General features: G+C 36.9%; 1 protein-coding gene across 1 annotated transcript in view; it reads left to right on the forward strand.

Annotated features, from left to right (window-relative positions):
• ITGA8 (integrin subunit alpha 8) overlaps positions 1 to 23,406 on the forward strand; it is a 113,644-nt gene that overhangs the window by 57,072 nt on the left and 33,166 nt on the right. The window contains exons 21-25 of the mRNA XM_030944060.1: positions 4,414 to 4,506; positions 10,148 to 10,227; positions 13,194 to 13,274; positions 18,176 to 18,281; positions 20,070 to 20,228. Coding sequence (XP_030799920.1) covers positions 4,414 to 4,506; positions 10,148 to 10,227; positions 13,194 to 13,274; positions 18,176 to 18,281; positions 20,070 to 20,228 — 519 coding nt within the window. The remainder of the gene's footprint in view (positions 1 to 4,413; positions 4,507 to 10,147; positions 10,228 to 13,193; positions 13,275 to 18,175; positions 18,282 to 20,069; positions 20,229 to 23,406) is intronic.

A 23,406-nucleotide genomic window follows, 5' to 3' on the forward strand; every position in this document is an offset into this window, starting at 1 on the left:
AAGATAAAAATGCCTTTCTGACAAATTCAATTCTGAATCCTTGTAGATAAAAAACTGCCTTCCCTTTCTCCACATTTACTTAGCTTGCTCACACACATAATTTATTTCATATTCTTTGCTTTTTATACTTCATTCAAATAGACATCATCATGTTATTTCAGAGAAGGATCAAAACATTAGTCCTACTTGCTACATCATTTTTAGTGTCTTTCTGCATTTCAAGGACTAGTTTCACAAGGATTACAAATGGCACTGAAAGTAAGTTTATTCTTCCTATTGTTTTTAAATGGTAAATGTATATTTCTTTAAACTATGTTTTTTGCAATATTATCGTTCCATTAAGTAAACTAAAATATTAACTTCTATGTTCATTTGGAAAAAAATTTGATATTGTAAATTTCTTCTAAAATTTTCTAAATGTAAATTCTTCTGTTAGCAGGATGACTAAACTCTTAGGGGTCATAATATCAATGAGTATGAGTATAAATGAGAGGGGCTCAATTCATTCAACTTATAGAGCTTTGAGCAATTTGAACTGACAAGATAACAGAAACACTGGATGCAGTAAACACTAAAGTATTTGGAAAAAAGATCTGCAGGCACTTTTTGAGGCATGGACTAGAGGTGAAAATTACAGTTTTCATGTCAGTTGCAGTGGAGTCAGGATTCCAGTTCTTATTTTTATGTTTGTGTTATATCCTGACAATGGGACATCTGTGACTGCTCCTGAAATATACCTAATTTAATGCAAACCAATTTCAGCAGACCGGTAGATTTATGGTAGAGCCTATTGCAATCATGTTCTTAAAGCTCTGCCTCTAGGATTGCATTTCCTCTTGGTTGCATCCATGTTTACAGTCCTGTGTGTAGCTTTTTTCTCCAAACTGGAGAATTCCTGGTATTAAGGCAGAGATAAGATCCTCCTCAGAGCCAACAAATCAGGCAGAGTAAGACAAGAATAAAAGAAATGGAATTTGATACATTTCAGATGGAACTGAAATATCTGTAGAATCAAATAATTCAATTACACTATCATAATTTCAAACTGACTGTATTTATAGAGGATATTTGTCTACTGTGGGGCTATTCTGGATTAAGTCTAGCTAATAAAGAAACACACATTAAGTGCTTAAGAGAGAAACACCTTAAGTGCTCCTGTCCAGCTCTGCTTTTTTTCTTTATTTCATGTTTACAATGTATTGTGTTATTCTATATCACTTGAATTGCGCTTAGAAGCTGATGAAGTCAAAAACTTCACTGAAAATCCACTTGCCTTCTACCTCCTCCCTTCAGCTTTGTGCAATATAGTGTTTGACCTGCCTCAGTTGGCATTATCTTCTTATCTCAGACCTGATCCTGTAGAATATTGCACACAGACTGCATAAAAGATTAACAACATTTTGCAGAAATGGGATCATATGCAAGTGGAGAGGCAAGTGAATGCGTGTGATTTTAAAGTCTGAGGTCAGGGACATGATTTTGGAGCTTCATTGATTCCTGCAGATGCTGACACTTCTTTCAGTCAAAAGCTGAGGACTGAAATAGAATGACTTTAAATGAAATCAAGTGTGTTTTTCACCAGTTGTATTGTGGAAAAACTTAGAAGGTCCAGAAACCAGGTAAATGAGAAAATTACCACAGCTTCTCTGGTTCCTGGAAACCCATTGGCTTGCAGTAACTGTTCATATGCAGTAGTTGTGAATTTACTGAAATTAGCTGCAATGAAGAAAGTATAACCACGTATATTACCTCATATTTCCAGCAGTAGATCCAGAGACAATATATACTGCTGTATGGTACATTCCTACACCACAACAGTCCCTAACATGACTGTGTGTTTGAGCCCCCAGCCATTGCCTGAACACTGTGCAATAACCCTTTGCTCCATGGTAAAGCTGCCCGTATTGAACAGCTCAATCCTGCCTTAGTAGCAAAAGCTGGAACCCAAATTCTTATGGAATAATTAGTAAATCAGGCAAATACAAAGCATTAACAGATATTTGTTACACACCAAAACCACGTATTTTGGCAGAACTGCCTCTGTTCAGGCTGGAAACTGCAGACTGGTGAAGGTCACATCCAGACAGGTATTGCAGTGGATAAGCTCTGAGCCATTTCCCCCATGCCCTTCTGAACTAAAGCATGGCACTCTTAAAATGAGAAAAAGACCTGAAACATTTTTTCTTATATGGAAATTCTTAGACTAGGTACATTATGTCTGGCTAGATGAGACATGATTTGATCTTGGTGAAGGCGAAGACTACTCTTCATACATCAACTAGATATATAAATATACATGAACCAGAAGATCCCCTAATCAACCATTTAAATCAACTAATCCATCCCATTTTCGTCATTAACTAAAATTTGAAGGTGATGGTAAAGGAAAAAGGAAGTTTTTTACTTGCCAGCTTGTGTTTAACTGTTGTGGCATCAATTCATCACTACAACCACAAAAAAGTTTCAAGTTTGTAGGCTGCCTGGATTACTTAAAGCATCCAATCACTTTCTAGTGAAAATTCACCCTGGGAGCACATGTGATAATTGTTGGGGTTTTACTTCTGCTCAAGACTGCCAAAAACACTGTGTGTTGCTACAGAAATGTGATTTGCTACCAATGTCAGGTAGAAGGGCTTTGTGGCAAACCCTTCCATCTGGCTGAGTTACACGTGAATGTAATGATGCTGACAACAGTAGGTGTACAAATCTCAGCTCTTACTAGCTTCCTGCCTGGTTTTAATTTTCCTATTTTGTACTTAACTACCTCAAAAACATGATCAGTGCAAAAACAAAGACACTAAATCTCATTATGGAAATCATTCTACCACGGTTGACCTTTTGTCACATCTTTAGACTGCACAAATTAGCTTTTGTGATGCTGGTCAGATAAATCCTGCAGCATTAATCATTTTTAGTCTAGGAACATAGCCTTCAGATTGCAGAAGAACTCCTTGAAAAACTCATATTTTCTCAGCCTTTGAGGGACAAAAAAGATATGTGATAAGGGCTGGTTTACTTTGTGTTGGTCTATAGTACAACATCTTTAAAGAAACTGCCAAATATCTAATACAAATGAGTAGTTATTTTTTACTTTTAGACTTCAATTTCAACCCCTCTCCCCCAACAAAAGCAAAACTATAAACCCACACATCAAGATCAAATGGACAATTTTCCAGACACGTTTGATTCCAACTGTGTTAACACCCTCTTTTCTCTCATGCATTGCTTCCCACCTCTAATTAACCAGCTGGAAAGAATGTAAAAATGCTTCCCTCCCAACCCTAGAGGGGCTTGGGAAGGCTATTAGTGCACTGGACATGCTGTGTAACAAACTTTTGTTTCCTCCTAGCAAACTGTAAAAATGTCAGCGTACCATGAGGTGTGTGCTGAGGGCATGCTTCACATGGCTCTGTTTAGGACATGCCCTGTCTTTTCTTTTAATCTCAGGAAGTTACAAGGACAGCATGTCCATGCTGGCTTTTACAGATAGGGCAAATTGGTACAGAGATTTCCCAGGTCTTTTTATATAGAGGGCATGAGCTCATTCACACTGCTTCATCTGCGAGAATCACAAATGAGCAGAAAGGTAATGCAACTTGCTGCATCCTGCTTTTACGAAGAAGGTTTACTTCTGCACATACATGGAAATGCCTTCATTTACTGAAGATGTCAGAGGAAAACAAAAAAAAAACCCACAACGCATTTTATTGCAAACCACCCACATTTTATCGTTTTGCTTTATTCTGTATTTCCTAGCTTGCACTGTTTTACAGCTGTACCTCCTTTTGTGGAGTTTGTTTTGTTTACAGATGATATTACTAGTGATAAGGATTGCTATAAACAACAAAAAACTTTATATCTGATAATGTGAAAATCTATCACCTTTGTTGCTAATATATAAACACACATAACAGGTTGTTTTTATGGAAGTATTTAACATTCTTAGTATTTTACCACAGATTGGAAAACAAAGATCTAGAATTGATCCCTACTCAAGTTTTGCCAATGTCAGAAATTCATTATAGAGATTTCTTGTGATGGATTTGTAATTGATTGGATTGAATCTGTAATTACTGTGAGACCTATTCTTCTCACTTAGTTTTGTCTACTCTTTGTTTCTCTGTTGAGTCATTATGGCTATAGGAATGATTCACAACAACAAAGCAGTATGGTAAAACTAGACATACAGTGATCTCATCCTTGTTCTTAAGGTACTGGGAAACTATCCTGTTTGTTTTTCCCTGGCATCAGTTTTCCCCCGTTGTCTGACAATAACCAACTAAATGTTTTGATAGTGCTCTGAGCAGGTGTCTGAAATCAAAAGAAAGGTCACAGTCAAAAAGGCATCACTTTCCCAACTGGATCCATTTCACTGTGATCTCTGACCTCTATATTGGTGTCCTTTTGTTGCAGGCCCTGCGTGTGTTGAGCTGTGATTACAAGATGGAAAATGAAACTAGAATGGTGGTTTGTGATCTTGGGAACCCCATGGTGGCTGGCGCAAACGTAAGGGAAAACCAGATGCATTTACTGATTTTTATCTAATTGAATTTTAAAGAGGAACAAATGGAAATTTATTCAATTACCAGAATGTGTCCCAATAAGCAGCACATAAACCAAATTATTTACCTGAACAAGAAATTGTTGGTGTAATAAGAGGCAGAACTGTGCTTTTGAAAAAGTAGCAATTTGTTTTTCTAAAAGATTAATTATGCTAGAACTTGGGGTTTATGTCACTCAAAGAAAATGACTCCATTTATCACTATGATTTCATTAGAAGCTGCACTAGTTTAATGAGAATTCCAATCTATAATGTGATCAGTTTATTTCTCCCTTTTAGAATCCTCTCTACTTAAAACATAAAGATATATGCATAGTAAATGACAACTTTGTCAGCCCGATTCTCATCTTGAGTGCATAAGGGTTGTATTACCAGTTTATATCACAATTTATATCAAGGAAAGTGTGTTTGGAATAAACTTATGCTTTAAAGTTATTATTTTAATTCTAAAGATTTCCCTAAAAAGTAAAAGTATCATCCTAAAAAGTAAAAGTAAAAGTAATTGAAAACATTTCTGAGGAATGGAATTTTCATAATGGGATGATGGGATGCAATGACAGCCTCTCATAAATCATTTTACACATTAGATGGAATGATGGTAGCTTTGTTTTTGGACAAAAGCAGAACTGCATAATAAGTGATGATGAACACTAGATAAGGATAAAAAATGGGTTTGGAGATAAAAAATTCCACAATTGTCATTCTTTGTCCCTATGTCATGACAAAACAACCCAGGAAATCTGAGAAGTGTTAAATCCAGGAATGTTCAGTTATGGATACTCTTGCAGAGGAATTTAGTGTTTCTCATAAATTCATAAGTTCTACAAATATTTAACTAAAAGAAAATAATCCAAATATTGATACTTAGATAAAAAACTGTCCTAATAAAAACAAAGCAATCAACATCATAAACATATACCAGGAATAAATAACAGCTTTTAATTGAAAACTACTACTGTTTGAAATTCATATTGGATCTATGGCTTTGCAAAGAAACCAAAGCAAATTTCTTTAGTATTTTCAAAATACCTACTAAGTTAAAGTTTATCCTATGGAAGATCAGTATTTCAATCTTCAGCCTCTCTGTAGAGGGGGGCTTTCCTGGCCTCTTTTAATTTTGAAGCAGTTCCTGTCTGACCCTTGACAGAAGAACCAAATGGGTCATATTATTGGAGATTGGAATTAGAATAAGTTTCTTCAGATCTTTGGGGTAGCCTGAGATCAGCCACACAACTTGAGAAAGTGAGGGCAGGTGTCTCATAGAGTCACCTGCTTGCATGGCCACAGGCAGTCCCAGAGATTCTTTGACACTACAGGAAACCACTGAAAATTAAGCTCCAGTTGATGGACCTCCTGGGAAGAGGAATCTTCCTGGTGAGGATCCTTCTACATTGAACTACTTTGAACAAAAGTCTGAAGAGATTACTATAAGCATTTTCTGAGAAGGACATAGACAAGAAGGCCAAAAGATTTTGTAGGTTTTGTTTTATTTTACTTAATGGAAATCCTAAAAAGGAAAAGTAATTGAAAACATTCTGAGGAATGGAATTTTCATAATGGGATGATGGGTTGCAATGACAGGCCAAAGCATGAGACAAATTCAAATTCAAGGCAAATAATTTCTTGTACTGATAAGGCAGTAATTTTACTTATCTGCTTAGTAGTTTCCTAGTTAGTGTCAAGGCAGAAGCAAAATCTCAAGATACAGACAGAAGTGGCCAAGAATATTGTGGGTGATTTGGATGCAGCGGAGTGGGGCAGGAGAGCATAAAACCCCTTGGGCTGGAAGAGAAAAGGAAGACCAAACACGAGAGACACCAACTTGTATGCCAAGAAGGAAATCTTTGCAGTTTGCATATTGTCATAAGCATAAGCAATGGAAAGGTCTGAGTGTACAGGTGTTAGACTACAAACCCTAATATTCCTCCCTTTGAATCCAAAGCCCTGTTTCCACATCATCCTTCACCCAAACTGCCAGCACTAGCAGTGTGAAGCCTTCAGGAACGCCATTTGGTGGCCACTAAAACATTACTACTCTTGCCTGTCTCTTTATGAATTTTCACAGCATAACTAATCCTTCTTCTCTTCAGAATCAACTCTAGGACTGCTCTATGTTCCATTACCAAATACTACTAAGCAAACTACTCCATAAAGAGAGAAGTAGCAGAATAAAACAGCAGGGTCCATAACTTATTCAAAGGTTTTCTACTTTAGAACAAACTAATCCATCCCTTTAAAATTGAAGCGTAACAAGGTAGAGCATTACAAACCCAGATGGCATCATTGTTTAATTAGAGTAAGTGAAATCTTAAATCCCAAATTTATCTTTGAAACCAGCTCTCATGGAAGCTCAGTAAAGGTGAAAGGACTTGTGTTTTTTCAGTCCAAACATATTTGTGATGGCAAATGTACTTCCAAAAGCAAAATACCAGCCCTTTGTACAAATTGCATAAATCTCAAAAGGTTGCTCTGATCCATTTCCAGTTTTGCAAAACAATTCTGCTCTGGCAGGAGATCAGTTATTCTCAAAATACTCAGTCAGAAAGGGACTCTTTGTGGAAGCTGTGAGTGGGAAGGAAGGGTTAGGTCAAAATTGAACATTCCTAAAACTCCTTAACTATTGAGTCACCTTAATGACTTGCCAGCACCCTGAAATCCTAGAATTCTTGAGCTCTTGAAGATCAACTTCTGAGTATGAGGGTTATGTTGGGATTTTGTAATATAATCTATGGGATATTACTGCAGCAGACTATAGGGTTGTCTGATACCTTACATCTTCAAAATGCATTATGTCATCTGTGTCCTTAAAATTGTTTACTGGCCACAAAAAGTATTTCATCTTTTCAGTAATATCTTTGAAATTAAAAAAAAAAGATGGAAAAGTAAAAATGAAGATAAAAAAATTGGTAAGGAAAACCTCAATGCCAAATAGCCCAGAATGCAAACTAAATGTCTGACAACGTCTCGCTGGCAAAGATTGTTCAATATACTTATTTATGACACTGAAATGGATCAGACTGACAAGCTTCCTAGTGCCTGTTCAGTGGCATTAGCAAGTGAGAAAATTCTAGTAGAAAAGTTTATAGAAATTAATAGAAACAAGGTTAGAAGACTGGAGGCTTGGAAGGTCTTGCCTATTTCTTGGTATGTACCAAATTGATTCTTCAAGAGCACCAGGTTTTATCTTTCTTTAGCACTGTAAGACACTTCATAAAAAGCTACACCTTGTCTCCCAGCATACTCCTAAATTCTGTCAAACATAATAGGTTAAAACTTATTAGTAATAGCAGAAATGTCATGTATTTCAAAGATACATGATGTTACAAACGTGGAAATAATGCAGTCTTAATTAAACTTACTTCACTTTGAAAATTTTAAGTAAAAATAAATTCTGATACAATTCTGATACAATTTCTATGCTACTAAAATAAGGATATTGAATAATTGCTAAGTTATGTGTTCAAGCAAGTTAAACTCCTTTGGCCTCAGTGGGTTTTCGGCAAGGGCATGTGAGCATCCTTGCCCCATTTTATTAGTAGCAAAGTCAAGGGTTACATGACATTAACAAAGTCATATGACTACACAAAGACAACATCTGCAACTTATTAGAGTTGTACAGTAGGAGTGTGTTTCACTATTAAATAGGGGATGAAGCCTCAGGGGTGTAATAGATCATCAGAGCTGCGGTTCATGGCTGCTCTGTCTGATGAAAATTTTATCTTTGGTTCATCAAATGTTTTTTCTGCTGTAAGTGGAAACAAATTTATTTAGGCTGGTTAGTAAAAACAGGAAGAGAAATGGTGAGTTTAATATCTGGAAATATTTTATCTAAAATACAAAAGTCATTATATTTTTAAAGGTGAATGGAATATCAGTAGAGTTGCTAATATCATCTCCAAAACGTGTGCTTAAAATTAAAATTAAAAAAGAGCTTACATCTTTATCCCAAGTCAGCTATTCAAATTTTGAGCAATTTAATGAGTACTGTCTTTTCATCTGAAAGATTTTGCTTCAAAAAGGAGAGATCTACTGTAACTATGAAATTAAGATCATCAGAATTCGAAGATTTGAACTCACCATTCAGTTTATGATGACAGTATTGGTTCAGCTTGAGTCAGCTGAAAGTAGCTGAAACATGGTAGGTACATTTTGTTCTGGTGATGGATTGTGTTGCACCACTGCAAATGAAGAAATAGGAGAATTGAATGAAAAAAAATGGTGGGAAAAAGGAATTGCTTAAACATATGAAATGACATTCACAGAAGAAAATTCCTTGTCTTCAATGGTGTTGAATTTAAGTCCCTACATTGGTGTGTCCTGTCCTGTTTTAACAAGGTTTCCTCAAATATTCTGAGGAAATGATGCCAAGCAGACAACCTTTTTTTTTTCCCCCCCACCCCCCAGTCCAGTCAGACATTGGCAGAAATGAGGGAATGATGTCCTCATTTCCTGATGCCTTTTGATGAATTTCTCACAAAGATTGTTTGTCCACATGGAGAATGTATCTATGTTTTACCATACTTTTTTTTTTTTAATGCAAGTACAATGTGCATGTTATCCTGAAAAAAATTCTGCCATTAGGCCAGGTGGAAGGTAGAGGGGGAGTGGAAGTTGTAGGAATTGAAAAATTCACATTTTGAAAATTACCAGATTTAAAACATGCAGATGAAAGAATTAAAAACAATAATTTAAACATTGCAGTAGAATTTAATTAATTGAACATTGAGGACAGATGGCATCTCCTGCTACTCATGTGCCACTTACACACTGGGGCTGTAAATGTGTCCAACAAGAGGCTTATAGAGACCCCACCACGGGCTATTGTATATTTTTTCTTTAGTTAGCCCTTCTCTCTTCTGAATAAACTTGGTTTGCTTATCCCTGCTCTTCTTTCAAAGCAAATGGAAATTGTCAAAAGGAGGAAGCCAGGTCTGCTTAAACACAAAGCAGCACCAGTGGAAGCACTTACCTCCTTCAGTTTTGGGGCCTGTGTGTTTTACTCTCTCCTCTGGTCACTCACTCCAAGTTGTAGCAAATTGAACTGCTAATATAACTTTGAAGCTGTATTCCTCTTAACAGAACTCCAATGGAAAAAAAAAATCAAACTAGAAGTAAATTGAACTGCTGCTAATTTAGCCTCAGGTGCTCAGTCAGCCCCACGACACCTGAAGCAGGCACTGCAGAGCTGCCAGGTGCAGAAACAGTGCAGGGGGCTCTGCAGACTTGGACAAGGGTGTGCATGGATGGAGGATGGGATCAGAGCTGCCAGACAACTGTTATTTGCCTTTGGCTTGGCTTGGCAAAGCAAACACTGTCTGGATGAAGAAGGGCCCACTGCTGTGTTCTTGGGAGTGTTCTTCTCTATTCCTCTGATCTTTCCTCGCTCCAGCCAAGTTTTCCATCTGGTGACATACAGAGGCAGGAGGGTATTTTTTCCTGAGAACAACTAGATGATGTTATTTCATACTAATTTTGAAAAGCAGCAGTATCCAGTATAAGTCTGTGAAATGCAATGTTGAACAGTACTGCTTTATTGATCAGGAGATCAACTGTTTCTAGTAACCTGTTGTTTTGTTTCTTTCTCAGTTCTCCACAGGCATTCGATTTTCTGTTCAGCATTTTGAAAATGCAGATTTCAGCATCAATTTTGAGCTGCAAATAAAAAGGTTAGATATTTTATCAAGAGCATGGTATTTGAAATTATTAAATCCTTTTGGCATGTGAAGTTTATGATATAATAAGGTCCCTTTTCAGTATCAGTAATTATTACAGGGGCTTTCCAATGGTAGTTTATGTCAGGAGGATTTTTGAGGTTGGAACCTCATTAACTATTAGGAGAATCAGTCCTATTTCTTTAAAATTCAGGTTATTCAGGTATTTCTTTAAAATTCAGGTTAACCGAGTTTTTAAGCATCTTCTGCAGATTTGCCAAATCTGAACTTTATTTTATGCTTCAGAATTAATAAACGGTAATCATTTTGTAACAAAGGTAAATATGCACAAACATATCTTGCTCTGAATTAAACCAGACATGCTTCATCTTCACAAAAATTTAGAAAATCAAAGGAAAGCAGTTAAAATCTGCTTAGCAGATTTACTGGCATGGAGAGAACTTTCAGTTTGATGCAGGTGAACCTTTGTAATTTTTCCATTTGATTCCTCCCCATTTGTGGACCTCACATATTAATACTGTAGAATCTTGTGTTTTATGCTGAGCAGTACTGCTTCCACAGAGACAAAAAACCACAGAATGGGCTGGGTTAGGATAAGAGCAAAAGCAAACCTGGGACTTTTTCAGTAGGTGAAAGGGCTTCTGCTCCATCTGTCCTCATCAAATACTCACTGGAGTTCTGTATGGGGCCCTCTCTGCCCCACATGCAGAGACTTAATTGCTAATGTCTGGCCTTTAATGAGGGCCTTGATCATGTTCATTATGGTAAATAACTGAGACATTTGAGATGTTTAAGTCATGTCTCCATAATGTAACCCTTGAAGGGAAAGGACACGCAGAAACTCAGGAAAGGCACAGCAGTGCCACAGAAGTCCATTAGGCACTTGGTCAGGCATCAGCCCTCTCCCTGGAATCTGGCTGGGGACTATGCAAACCTGGACATGAGCTCCTCTGGAGAGAAACACGGGACTTACCTTGTAGGCCCCCTGTCCATGCCACTATTCATTTCTTAATGCAAGCAGTAGTTTTAAATGGTTATCCAAGGTTCATGTCACCACCCTTTTCGTGCTGTAAATCTGGGGAGGTCCAGAGCTTTTTGGGTAGTTAAATCTGTCTAGGTAATAAGAGTTGAATGTAGGTAACAGTTTTTAAAAAGTAAGAATTTCCTAAGGAATAAGACTGCACTTCCAGAGACTGCAACATCTCATGCTTCCTCCATGAGTGTGACTCAATACAATGTAAAGGAGGGAAATGTGTTGGGCTATAAACTGGTATGAAAATGTTGAAGAGCACACAGCTATTTAAAAAACAACAAAAAAGGAAAGAGTAAAATTTCTTGCATAGGGAATGTACCCTACAGTAAAAACTCACTGCTTTGTACATTCATTCACAAGCAGCAGGATGGTTCATGTGTTTCTATGTTCTTGGTGAACAGATAAAACAATCCTAAAAGAAAAAGGGAGCAGAACTCCGAGAAGCAAACAGAGGAAATTGCCTAGATGGAGGCAAAAATACATCTGAATTTGAGTCCTGTTTTAATTTATTCAAAGGAGAGGACTTGCATTTGCTTCAAAACATCAAGTGGAAAATAAGTATTTTGGTTTGCAAAACTGAAGTTCATTACTTATAAAAAACAAGCAAGAGGCTGAGTAGTATCTTGAAATCTCATTCCTTTTCTGATGTGGATGTTGCTATGCAATTATGTACCTCTTAGAAAGAGAGATGTCTTGGCACTTCTGTTTAAACTATTTTCTTCTCTAAAAAATGCCATAAAGCATGAACAAGGTTTGAATAGCAGATATGTATGATCAAAATCTGTATTTTAACGCTATGGAAAGTAGGACAAACAAGCAAATTGGAGAGCAGCTTATTCTAACAAAATAGTGGTATTATAGTTTTTGCACTTAAAACAATTTTTGTACATTTATACTCAAAACAATGGCTATAGAGTTTTACCTAGAACTTCAAATAATGTTTGATGGGAATCTGCATTAGTTTACAAACAAATTAGAGCTGCTCTTAATTTCAGCAATCTGTAACCAGAAAGCTTGGATCAAAGCTCTTTATTCCTCAGGAGTCAGTCACTGGAAATGCTGACCTCCTCTGAATGTTTCCAATTGACTGATGGTACCCAGATGTGATACCGGCAAACTGGGACAGCAGTAGAAACTTGGTGCTCATGGAACAAGGAAGACCACACTTGATTGAAAAAAAGAATCCAAATTTAGTGTTGTTAATCTCATAATTAAATAAATTCTAAGTCTGTAATTACTTCACTATCTTCATTAATTTGAACTTGCAAACCTTTCTTTAAAGGAATGGGCTATAATCACAGGAGTAGCCTTTTGAAGTAAGAGAAACTACATTGATTACTAAGGATTTACAATCAGAAAAGACAATAAGATGAGTGAGAGCTCTAGATTTTAAACACAGAGATCTGTTTTCATTACTAAGTGGTTTTAAAAATGTAAACATTGGATAGGGGAGGGAAGAAAATAAGAAAATGAAAGGAAACGTTGATCTTGGTTCTTTTTCCCCAAAGACTCAGTCATGCAAAAGTCACAGGTTTGGAGACTCATAAAAATAAATTTTATTCTAACAAAGCTTGTCTTGTTCATTAACACTGCCTTCCTCCAGTGTATGAAACAAAGTTCTATTCTATTAAAATACTTTTATCTATACAGATAGCCAAGTTGTACTAGATATTCTGAGCCAAATAAATTTGTATCATTTTATTCATCATCACAGGATTCTTTAAAGGAAGCTTGAGATGAAGATATTATTAAATATGTGATGAGCTCAAATAATATCCAGCTTAAATACCAGTGTGCTACAAGACTGAAGAGTGCCAGTAGGAATCTCATTTTGTGATATGCCCAGTGGGCCTTGTGTGTTGAGTGATAGGGTAATCTAGAGTTCTGATATAAAACCTTTGTTAATACTTGTACATATTTTTTCCAGTTCTAACAAGATAAATCCCACCAGCAACTTAGTGAACCTCCATATCAACATCAGTGCTGTGGCTCAAGTACAGATCAGAGGGTAAGCATTCAACTATTTCAATTCATTATGATAACTATTTTTACAGAATCTTTCTGCATATGATAATCTCATGCAGTGAATCTTTTGGCATATTATAGACCCAAATGCCTTATCCATCTAGGACACCTGGGTCTCACCCCTGCAAGCCTTGCAGGATGGAGCTACTACAAACTTGACTGTCTGTGCAAAGACAACGACCTAAAGAATCTCACATTGCAGTAACACCAGTCAGAGCCAGCATTTCATTTGGGCATTCCAATTGTGCATGGATGTTACTAATATAAAATGCCTGCTCATATGTGTAGGTCTTCTTGTGCAACCACTTGGATGCTAAATGCTGAATACCAAACAGAATCTACTGCTTTTATGGCTGGAAATGTGAAACACATTATGGTAAGGCATGTAGTAATAGAGAGCAGAGTGAGGCCTTGGGAGAAAGGATGAGTAAGAAATGAGTTATGATAAACTGTTCACTGACACAAAGTACACCAAAATTAAACAAGCACAGGATATGATCAAAGATGATAATTTCTCACTCTGTTTTCATATACAGCTTAGTTTTGGAAACTATAAACTGCAATTAGGTGATAATTGCCAGCTGAACATGAGGCAGCACTGTGCCTTTGTGGCCAAGAAGGCCAGTGGCATCCTGGCTTGTATCAGACATGGTGTGGCCAGCAGGCATTGATCAACCCTCTGTGCTTGGCACTGGTGAGGCCAAACCTCAAATACTGGCATCATTTTTGCACCCCTCACTACAAGAAGGGCATTGAGGTACAGGAGCAAGTCCAGCAAAGAGGAACAAAGCTGGTGAAGGGCCTGGAGCAGCTGAGGGAGCTGGGGGTGTTCAACCTGGAGAAAAGGAGGCTCAGGAAGACCTCACTGCTCTCTACAAATAACTGAAAGGAGGTTGTATTGTGGTGGGAATCAGTCTCCTCTCCCAGATAAAAAGTGGCAGGACAAGATGAAATGGCCTCTAGTGGCAGCAGGGGAGGTTCAGTTTAGATATTAGGAATATCTTCTGCCCAGAAAGAGTTGTCAAGGACTGGAAGAGGCTCCTCAGGGAAGTGGTACAGTCACTATCCAGGGAGATACTGAAAAGACGTGTAGATCTGGCATTGAGGGACATGATTTAATTGTGAACTTGACAGCACTAGTTTTATGGTTGGACTCCATAATCTTTAAGGTTTTTTCCAACATAAATGATTCTAAGATTTTATAAGAATATTAGAGTGCCCTGTAAAATCTTGGAACTAGACTCCCATTCTGGCATCCTGGAGAAAGTCAGGAGGATGTCTGGGATATTAGATTTCCTTCATCTCCTCTTATGAAACTACAGCTCAGAAAAACCCATTAACCATTATCAGCTCTGCAAGGGTTGAACAGGAGCTACAAGGCCTAGATTCACTTCCACAGTCAGGCTATGAGGCTTGGCTGATGCAAGAAGGGCAGATGTCTCTGATGTGATGCACCTCAAGGGGCTGCCTTAGGTGTAAGCAAATTTAAATTTATTTATTTATTTATGGGGTTCTTAATTTATAAAAATGTATTTATTCTTGTCACTTCCAAGACAACATGACTACCTAGTGCTAGCAATAAGTCAAATAACATGTTTTCTGCTTTAATATTCAATCTATCTGCTCTAATCTGGTCTAATATTCAGTCTAAATCTGAGGGATTTTAAAAGGATTTTTTCATCATATTTTGTAAGTGTATTCCAGATTAAGAAGACCCTAAAACTAGTCAGGTGGAAAAAAGAAAGCTGGCAGTCAAAGACTGTGTGGATATATGTTAATTACTTTATTTCTGAAAAGGAGCACTCGCAATACAACTTGTTGAATAAGAACAGAAGTGAGAATATTATTTTATTCTCTGTAGCTAGTGGTGATCTAAGGAAATGAGCTGGATAGAAAGAGAGGTGAAGAATACGAAAGGTGTAATACACAAGTAGAGGCTGAGGAGAAAATAATCAAAAGTGTAATTTAATGGGCTACAGATGTGTGAGAAAGTGTTGGGAGCCAGCAGCTGCTGGGGTTGCCATGGGTGAGCACCCAGGCTAAGGACAGGCTGGAGTTTTGGACTGGAACAGTTGTGGTTACATACACAGGACTTCCCAGTAAGAACTGCTTCCAGTGCTGTGGATTCTTTTTCTTTTTTTTTTTCTTTTTTTTTTTTTTTTTTTTTTTTTTTTTTTTTGTGAAGTCTCTCCTCACTTTATTAAAAAAGTCTTACAAACTTTTTATTCTTTGCAGACTCTTTGGAAACTTTTCTTCCATCATGCTTTTTGTGTGCCATAGAGTGTTCCTTTTAATGAAACCTTCTGTAACATGTAAATTGATAGACCACAAAATGACCGCAGAATCCTCAGTTATTAGGAGCTTGGTGATAAGTGGAAAAAGTTGCTTGAATTGCTGCCTGCAGTTCTAGGAAACAGGTTATTAAATACAGAGGAATTACTTAATTGAATGACTTCCAGTTTCTTTCCTCTTAAGTATTTCAGTTTCCTTATTAGCTATAGCATTCCCAAGTGCTTTGTTGACAGACTTTGCTAATTACTCAGAGATGCTAAAACATGCAGTTCCAAGGGAATTGCTCACTATTTCTTAGATAAAAATAAAAGAGAGACTGTGTCCACATTTGGACTGGAAAATATCTTGTATTAGTTTCTTTACTTCTCTTCTGAGAATTGCACAGAGTGGAACTGAATGCATCATACATTTTACTGAGGAAAAACAAGTATTTATGAAACTGTGCGTATGCATACATGCAGATATACGTGCACAGTGGAACCATGCTAATACTTCTTCTGTGAGAAAGGAAGAAATCTTCTTCAACAGCCTCTTTAAAAGAAAATTAACATAACTCTTTAGATAGTTCAATAAGCAGTTGCTTTGACAACTAAGATTTGATTATTCTGCTTACCTCTCTTTGTCTTCAGAAATGTAAGAGTTTTAGTATTGGCATGGTTATCTCCCACTGCTGAAAAAGTGCTAGAGGAATGAGAGATTCAACAAGGAAGTAATTTGGATTAAGAGGATTTGTAGCTGGCAGAATTTTTATTGTATATCCCCATAAAAGCCTTTTCTGTGCACCATACTTTGTTTATCATATTTTTCAGTACTTCTGTTTCATGATAATTGTCACCTAAAAGTCTAGGGAAAATCTTTGGATAATAAATCATTCAAATGTTAAAAATATTCTCAATTAAATGCAAAATAAAATAGTAAAAAGTGTGAATTTGTTTTTCTTTGACCCAATTTTGCTTCTTCGTGTCAATAGTGGAAGTCCTCAAAATAACTGTAAATTCTGTAAAAATAAATGTTCTTATATACACTACAATAATTTGAATTTAATGTCTAAATTTATACTATACATTTTGTTGATCCCTGAATAAGAATCCTTCCCTGACAGTGCAATAGAAAACACTGAGTTTTGAAACCTCATGTCTTCTTCTTTTTGTCTCTGTACAGTTTCTGATTTGCAGTTTTTTGTGGTAGATAAAGGGTCTGTGTGTCTTGGCCTTTGTAACAACACTCTGAAGTTCCTATTCTGCAACAGCAATCAATGGTTAAAATTCATATTGGAAACAAGATGATTTGTGAAACTTAGGTTAAGTACCTAATAAGAATTTACTTTTTAATTAATATGTTGAGTTTCTTTTATTGTTAGGATAGGCTTGTGAATTTGTCCTGTGGCATACTTGTTAGTGCAAACTGCTGGCAATTTGAAGTCCAAGGAAGTATTAAGAGTTAGGATACTCTGGAATACACCAAATTTCACCAAAAGTTGTACTTCAGCTGGATGGCATTAAGCTGTTCTTCTCTGGGATTTCCTGCTGCTTTGAGAAGCTGTATACTGTAGAAAATTTTCATTCATTGTATATGACATAAGAACTGTAATCAAGAACAGTTTGTTCCTTCCAATAGTATTTTTTCAGCATTTGCAACAAAACTATCCAATCTTTTCTTCAAGGGGCAATCTGCAGCAGGGCCACTGCAAAGTGATTAACATCAGTGCCTAGAAGTCCATTATGGTATTCAAATTTTACACTCTAAAAAATTAATGATTGTTTTTTTACAGTTTTCTGTTAGCAAAACTCCAGCTTTGGCAGAACCAACATTGAAATTTTATGGATTTTCTTTCAGCTAAAGACTCCATAAATCAGCAAAACTGAGTGAGAGTTGACCCTGGCAAAGAAAGGGTAACACCATTTCCTTGTAGCACCAAGAGCTACATGCAGCACTTGTAGGTGACAGATGTCTGTGCCAGAACTGACCCATCATGCTAAAAGAAATTCTTGGGATCTGATTTCCCAACTTCTGAACACCTGAGTGAGGTTTAGTTGGCATCTGAATGGAACTGGTACAATGAAATTCCAATTTTTTATGAGAAATAAAATGTTTGTGATTCAAATAAAAATGTTAACAGAAGACTACTTTCTTAAGGTCAGATAGAGAAGAAAAGGAAAAAATAAAAAAGCAGCTGGAAATATGTCAAATATTAAGTCACATTTTTCTTTGTTTATGTTTTATTTATGTGTTGCAATTTGCGACAATATTCCAGGGAATACTTGAACTGCCACTTTGTTTGCAAAGCAGTTGAAAAGCCTGGAGCACTCTTTTAGAGTCTAGTCCTGAATTCTGTTTCTCAGTACACCAATTTCCATTATGACTTTATGGAAGTCACAATATCTCTGTTTCCCATCTACTATGTTCTGGAGGCATTGTAGCATTCACCTCACCTAATTCTAATTAATATGCCCAAATAACAAGCCTTTGAGGGCTCAGGTTTTTATAGTGGTCATCATTTTGTTCTAAAACTAATGCAATCAGTCACTGGTAACAGTTACTGTTTAACCTGTTTTATACAGTTACTCTTTTATACTGTTTTGTATATTACAGAGTGTCTCACCCCCCAACAATTATTTTGCCACTTCACAACTGGGAGCCCAAAGATGAACCTACAAAAGAAGAAGAAGTTGGTCCTTTAGTAGAACACATCTATGAGGTAAAAATTATGTATGTTTCCACAGGACCTCATGCTTCCCCCACTGAATTCCTGATGAATTTGGTTTATTGTCTTTATCTGTAGCTAGATAAAGCCACAAATGTAAATACTCTGACTTTAGCACATGACCCAAATTTAATCTGGGAATTCACAACCCCATTATCTGTTCATATGAGTGGAGGGGATATTAGTTTATGCTAGGAGTCTGTCTTAGATATTTAAGGGATTTATAAACATTTTGGGTGTTTGACAAGAATTAAAAACAGTGCTTAAAAGTTCCTTATAATCAATGTCAAGTATCTTCTCATTAGAAGCTGTACATGCTGTGCACTGGAAAAAAATATTTTCTTTGACATATAGCTAACTGAAAAACATAATGTAGACATACATGTAAAATTTTCTGTTGAAAACAACTCTTAATGTTTGAAGTACACATAATTTTACCTTGTAGTTTTGTTGGTTTTTTCCTATGGATGATTCGTCAATTAAAAGAGTTCAGCTTAGAAAAAGAACATTGAATGAATTTCATAGAATAGAAGCCATCCTTAGAATCTAATGGATGGCCTTTATTCCAGAGGGTAAAACAGGGGGCTTAACATATGGTCATAATTCACAAACTAGCACTCAAGGAAATATAAGCAACTGAACTTAATCAGCAGTGTAAAATTACAATTTGAAGGACATACTAAAGTATAGTGAATACAACTGTAAAATACAAATTATCATTTATGAATTCCCCATCTTAACACATTTCTCTAAACTGAAAAATACTTCAAATCATCCTGTCTCAAGCATTTGGGTTGTTTGTGAAACTGTATTTGTGACTTCAAATATATTAAAATAATTACAGTGATTAGTTACAGTTACTAAGGAAACCACTTACATAGTTTATATCAGCAAAGCATCCAAAAGACCGAGCAGTCTCCCAGAAGATGTTAGATTGCAAGGGCTTTTTATTTAGTTGTAACTAAAGGTCATCAGTCACAAAAATTCTGCAAATTTTAAAAAAGGAGGTTCTCACATCTCTAGGAACTTTGCATAAAGGTCCGTGGTGTTCAGCTTCTTTAACTCTTCAAGCCCAGTGACAACACATGTCCAGACTCCTGATGTCATCAGTTATTTTCAAACTGTAAACTGATATAAGGAAACTATTTCAATAGCCTAGATTTCTAAACATTTATTATTTCTATCTTTGCTTATTTTCCCTAGAAAAAATAATGTCCTGGGATATCAATTTAGGAAAACTAGTTTCTTTACTTCTTTTGAGAAAATCTATATTGAGAATGTTGAAGATGTAGTTCTTAACCAAAGAAGCTAGTTTAAGTTCTGCTCTATCTTCTATTCTTGTGCCCTGAAATGTGTTTCTTTTGTATTCTGAACTTTTGGCTACTATTTTCAAGCATGATCTGTTACAGTTCACTGTTCATATTTCTATGGGTTTTATTTGCTAGTGTGCTTTGGTTTCGAATTTTTTGATACTTTTTTAGAATTCAACTCTTCATATGTAGGAAAAAATGGGAAGGGTAATGGGTTTCTTGAATACACACTCAGACAGAAAAGACTGTTCTCTCAGATTTGCCATTGGCTTTGTGACTAACATGAAGAGGTTCTTCCCTCATACCTGCCACAGGTTCTCCATCAATAAAGTGATATTAATAATATGTGATAGTCTTCCCTAAATACTCTAAGGCTGTGTCCACTAAGAATTTGAAAATGTCTCAGTGGTGGTTTCAATGTTTTTTATTGTTTTTACTGCCTTGGAAAGTACTGATCATATTTCTTCAACAGCTGCACAATATAGGACCAAGTGCCATCAACCATACAGTTCTCCATGTTGGTTGGCCTGTGTCCAATAGAGAAGAATTTCTTCTTTATATTCTCCACATTCAGACACATGGACCATTGCACTGTCAAACAAGCTCTCCTATTAATACAATGCAAATAAAGGTAAGTACTTCATTTCCATCACTTTCTTGATTTTGATTGGGTTTTTTTGCCTATACTTCACATGGAATGGAAGTTTCACGTGAATGGAACTTTCTTGGGAATTTTTAACAGTCCAAGATCATTTTCCTGGGTAAGAAGCAAGATATAGATAGCCTACAACATTTCTAAAGTTAGTGCTTTGTACATGTTTGGTTTCTGTACTCAATATGAGGAGAAAGGTGTGCTCAGTCCCGCTGTCGATGCTACCAACAGAGATGTTGCAAAGGGCCCTGTCCCAGTACCACCACTGAGGAATACCACACGTCACTGGTCTCCAACTGGACATTAAACATTGACCACAATTCCTTGAGTGTGATCACACAGCCCATTCATTATTCCCTGAGTGCTCTGTCAGATCCATGTGTTTCCAGCACAGAGACCAGGATGTCATCTGGGACAGTGGCAGATGCTTTGTCTAGGTGCAGGTAGATGATTTCAGTTGTTCTTCCCTTGTCCAGCAACACTGTGACCCCACCATAGAAGGCCACCAAATCTGTCAGGCACAATTTGCCTTTAGTGAAGTCACATTGGCTGTCACCAATCACCTCCTCATTTTCCATGTGGCTTAGCATAGTTTCCGGAAGATCTGCCCCATGATTGAACTGGGTGCAGAAGTGAGACTGACTGGTCTGTAGTTCTGCAGATTTTCCTTTTTCACCCTTTTTAGAAATGGGGGTTATGTTTCCCCTTTTCCAGTCAGTGAGAACTTCACCAGACTGCCACAACTTTTCTGATATGGATAGCGGCTTAGCCAGTTCATCTGCCAGTTCCCTCAGGTCCCATGGATGCATCTCATCAAGTCTCATGGACAAGTGCAACTTCAGATTCAGAGCAGGCAGTTCTTTATTCTCCCTTCTGTGATTTGGGCAGTGTGCCTGGAGCGTTTGCCAGTGAAGACTGAGGCAAGAAACTCATTGAGTACCTCAGCCTTCTCAACACCCTGGGTAACCAGGTCTCCTATTTCCTTCTGGTGATTTTCCCTCACCAACCTTTGAGTATCCATAGAAGCTTTTCGTATTGTTTTTAACATCCCTGGCTGCATTTAATTCTCTTAGGGCTTTAGCTTTCCTAACCCAATCCCTGGCTGCTTGGACAATTTCCTGTTTTAAGATCTATGTTTGTAATGGCAGATCCCCTCAAAAGAGCTTGGTTTGGCTCAAGGTCAGAAGATTAGGCAAAACACAGCTCTACATATTATCCCATCAAAAACAAGGTATCCAATTTATTAAGCATGACTGATTCCAGACATTTCTGGAGTAAACAACAACACCTCTCAAGTTTAAGCAGTAGCCTGTTAAACATCTTTCAGGGAGAGGTACATTCCAAGTGCTAAAAATGCTCTACATCTTTTGCATAGCAGAATGGGTGTGAGTTTGGTGTATTGGATGAAAGGGGAGACAACTTTTTAGTGATGAGGAGTGTTCACAACTTAAGGAGTTACAAGTCAAGTCTTTAGCTTGAACAGACAGAACTACAATATACTTAAAAAGAGTAAGAAAAATTGATGTCTACAAAATATAGTATTGTTAGAGTTTTGTGTTTCACCTGGGAAACCAAAGAGGTGTTAGAATTCCACCCTTTTATTTAGTTTCTTAAAGAAAGAAAAAGCAAATGTGTGATAGAAAATCTCTGTCCATTTTATACCCAAATCACATCAAGATTGGAGACAGGGAATTTTTTCTGCATATCTTTTCTACCTAATTTTTCACCTCTTTTTCAGAAGTGGTGAGGAGGAAGAAGCTAAGGTGCTGCATTTGTACTTGCACGCCTATCCTCTTAAACTCACTGATCAGATCAGGTTGCAAGTACATGAAAAGCAGTTCAGCATCCTCCCACCCTAGCCATGTGTTCTGTTTAAGGTTGAATTAAGAAGTTGTGTAGAATACTGCCACAGTTCTTACTGACATTTTCAGGCAATGAATTTTTTTTTTTTTTTAAAGTTTACCCTTCCTTCTCCTACTTAATAATGATTGCTTCTGTTACATAAAAAAGACTGAATTCTTGTGAAGCTTGTGAGAAATTTTCCTGTAATAATGGTCCCTCTGTTATGGCAGAATATGGCTTTAGATACACAGTTGTTATGGCAAGAAATTAAATATCCTTTCCTTATTTCAGTTTTTCAAAGCATTGAACAATATGAATACACAAGTCAGGTTTCAAATATGTAATGCTTATCTATTGCTTCAGATGGCAAGAGGACACAGACACAAGCTTCTTCAAGTTTCATATAAACAACAGGATGCTTAGCTCAAATTTCCAAATAAGGCTAAGGACATTAAATGCCTGACTTCTCTTGGATATCTGAACTTACTTCTCTTAGGGCACTAAGGGCTTTCCCCTTTGAAATGACTCAGATTGTTCTGTTTCAATCAAAGCAGTACATTCCTCCCCACTGCTGAATTTCTTGCCTTATAAAAATGTTTTATTTGAGCTTGCTGTCTAGTCCACAAAAATAAGTCACACCTATGCACACATGGGAAGACTTTTGTTTAGGAACTTTTCTGTAGATTATCTTTCTATGAAGATATTGAGGGATGTGAAATGATAATAAATTTTGAATCTTAAAAAAGGTGTAAAAAGGAGCAAAAGTACTTATCAAAGATACGGAATGAATTCCAAGCAGAACAACTCAGAGCTCAGTACACTAGGACACTTCAGTCTAGAAAAGAGGTGACTGTGCACAAATATGATCCTCTGATCCTCAAAATGAGTAGTGGCAGGAAGAGCGTGGGTGTGGATTGACTGTTCTCTGCCTCTTCCTGCACAGGAACTGGAACATCTAATGAAGTCTGGGGAGCCAGATTCAAAACAAGCAAAACAAAGTGATGGCTCATGGTGGCAGGTCTCAGGTGTCTGGAATTTGCGGCCAAAGGGAAATAGTCAAGGTTAAAAGTTCATATGATTCTAAGAGGAAAGTAAACAAATTCCCAAAAGAGAAGTCCAGTGAAGATTAGTAAATGCACACAAACTTCATATAGATAAGGAAGTCCCTGATCTGAAAACATTCAGAGGCTGAAAGTTCTTAGGAGAGCATTGTGTATGCATGCCCCATTCTTACTTCCTTCTTACTCTTCCTTAAGGCAGTTGTGATGAGAAGAGGGCTCAGTTAGATTGCCTTCTGGCTTGAGACAGAGCTGTT

Source organism: Camarhynchus parvulus, chromosome 2 (genome assembly GCF_901933205.1).
Source record: "Camarhynchus parvulus chromosome 2, STF_HiC, whole genome shotgun sequence".
In the NCBI taxonomy this organism is placed as follows: Eukaryota; Metazoa; Chordata; class Aves; order Passeriformes; family Thraupidae; genus Camarhynchus; species Camarhynchus parvulus.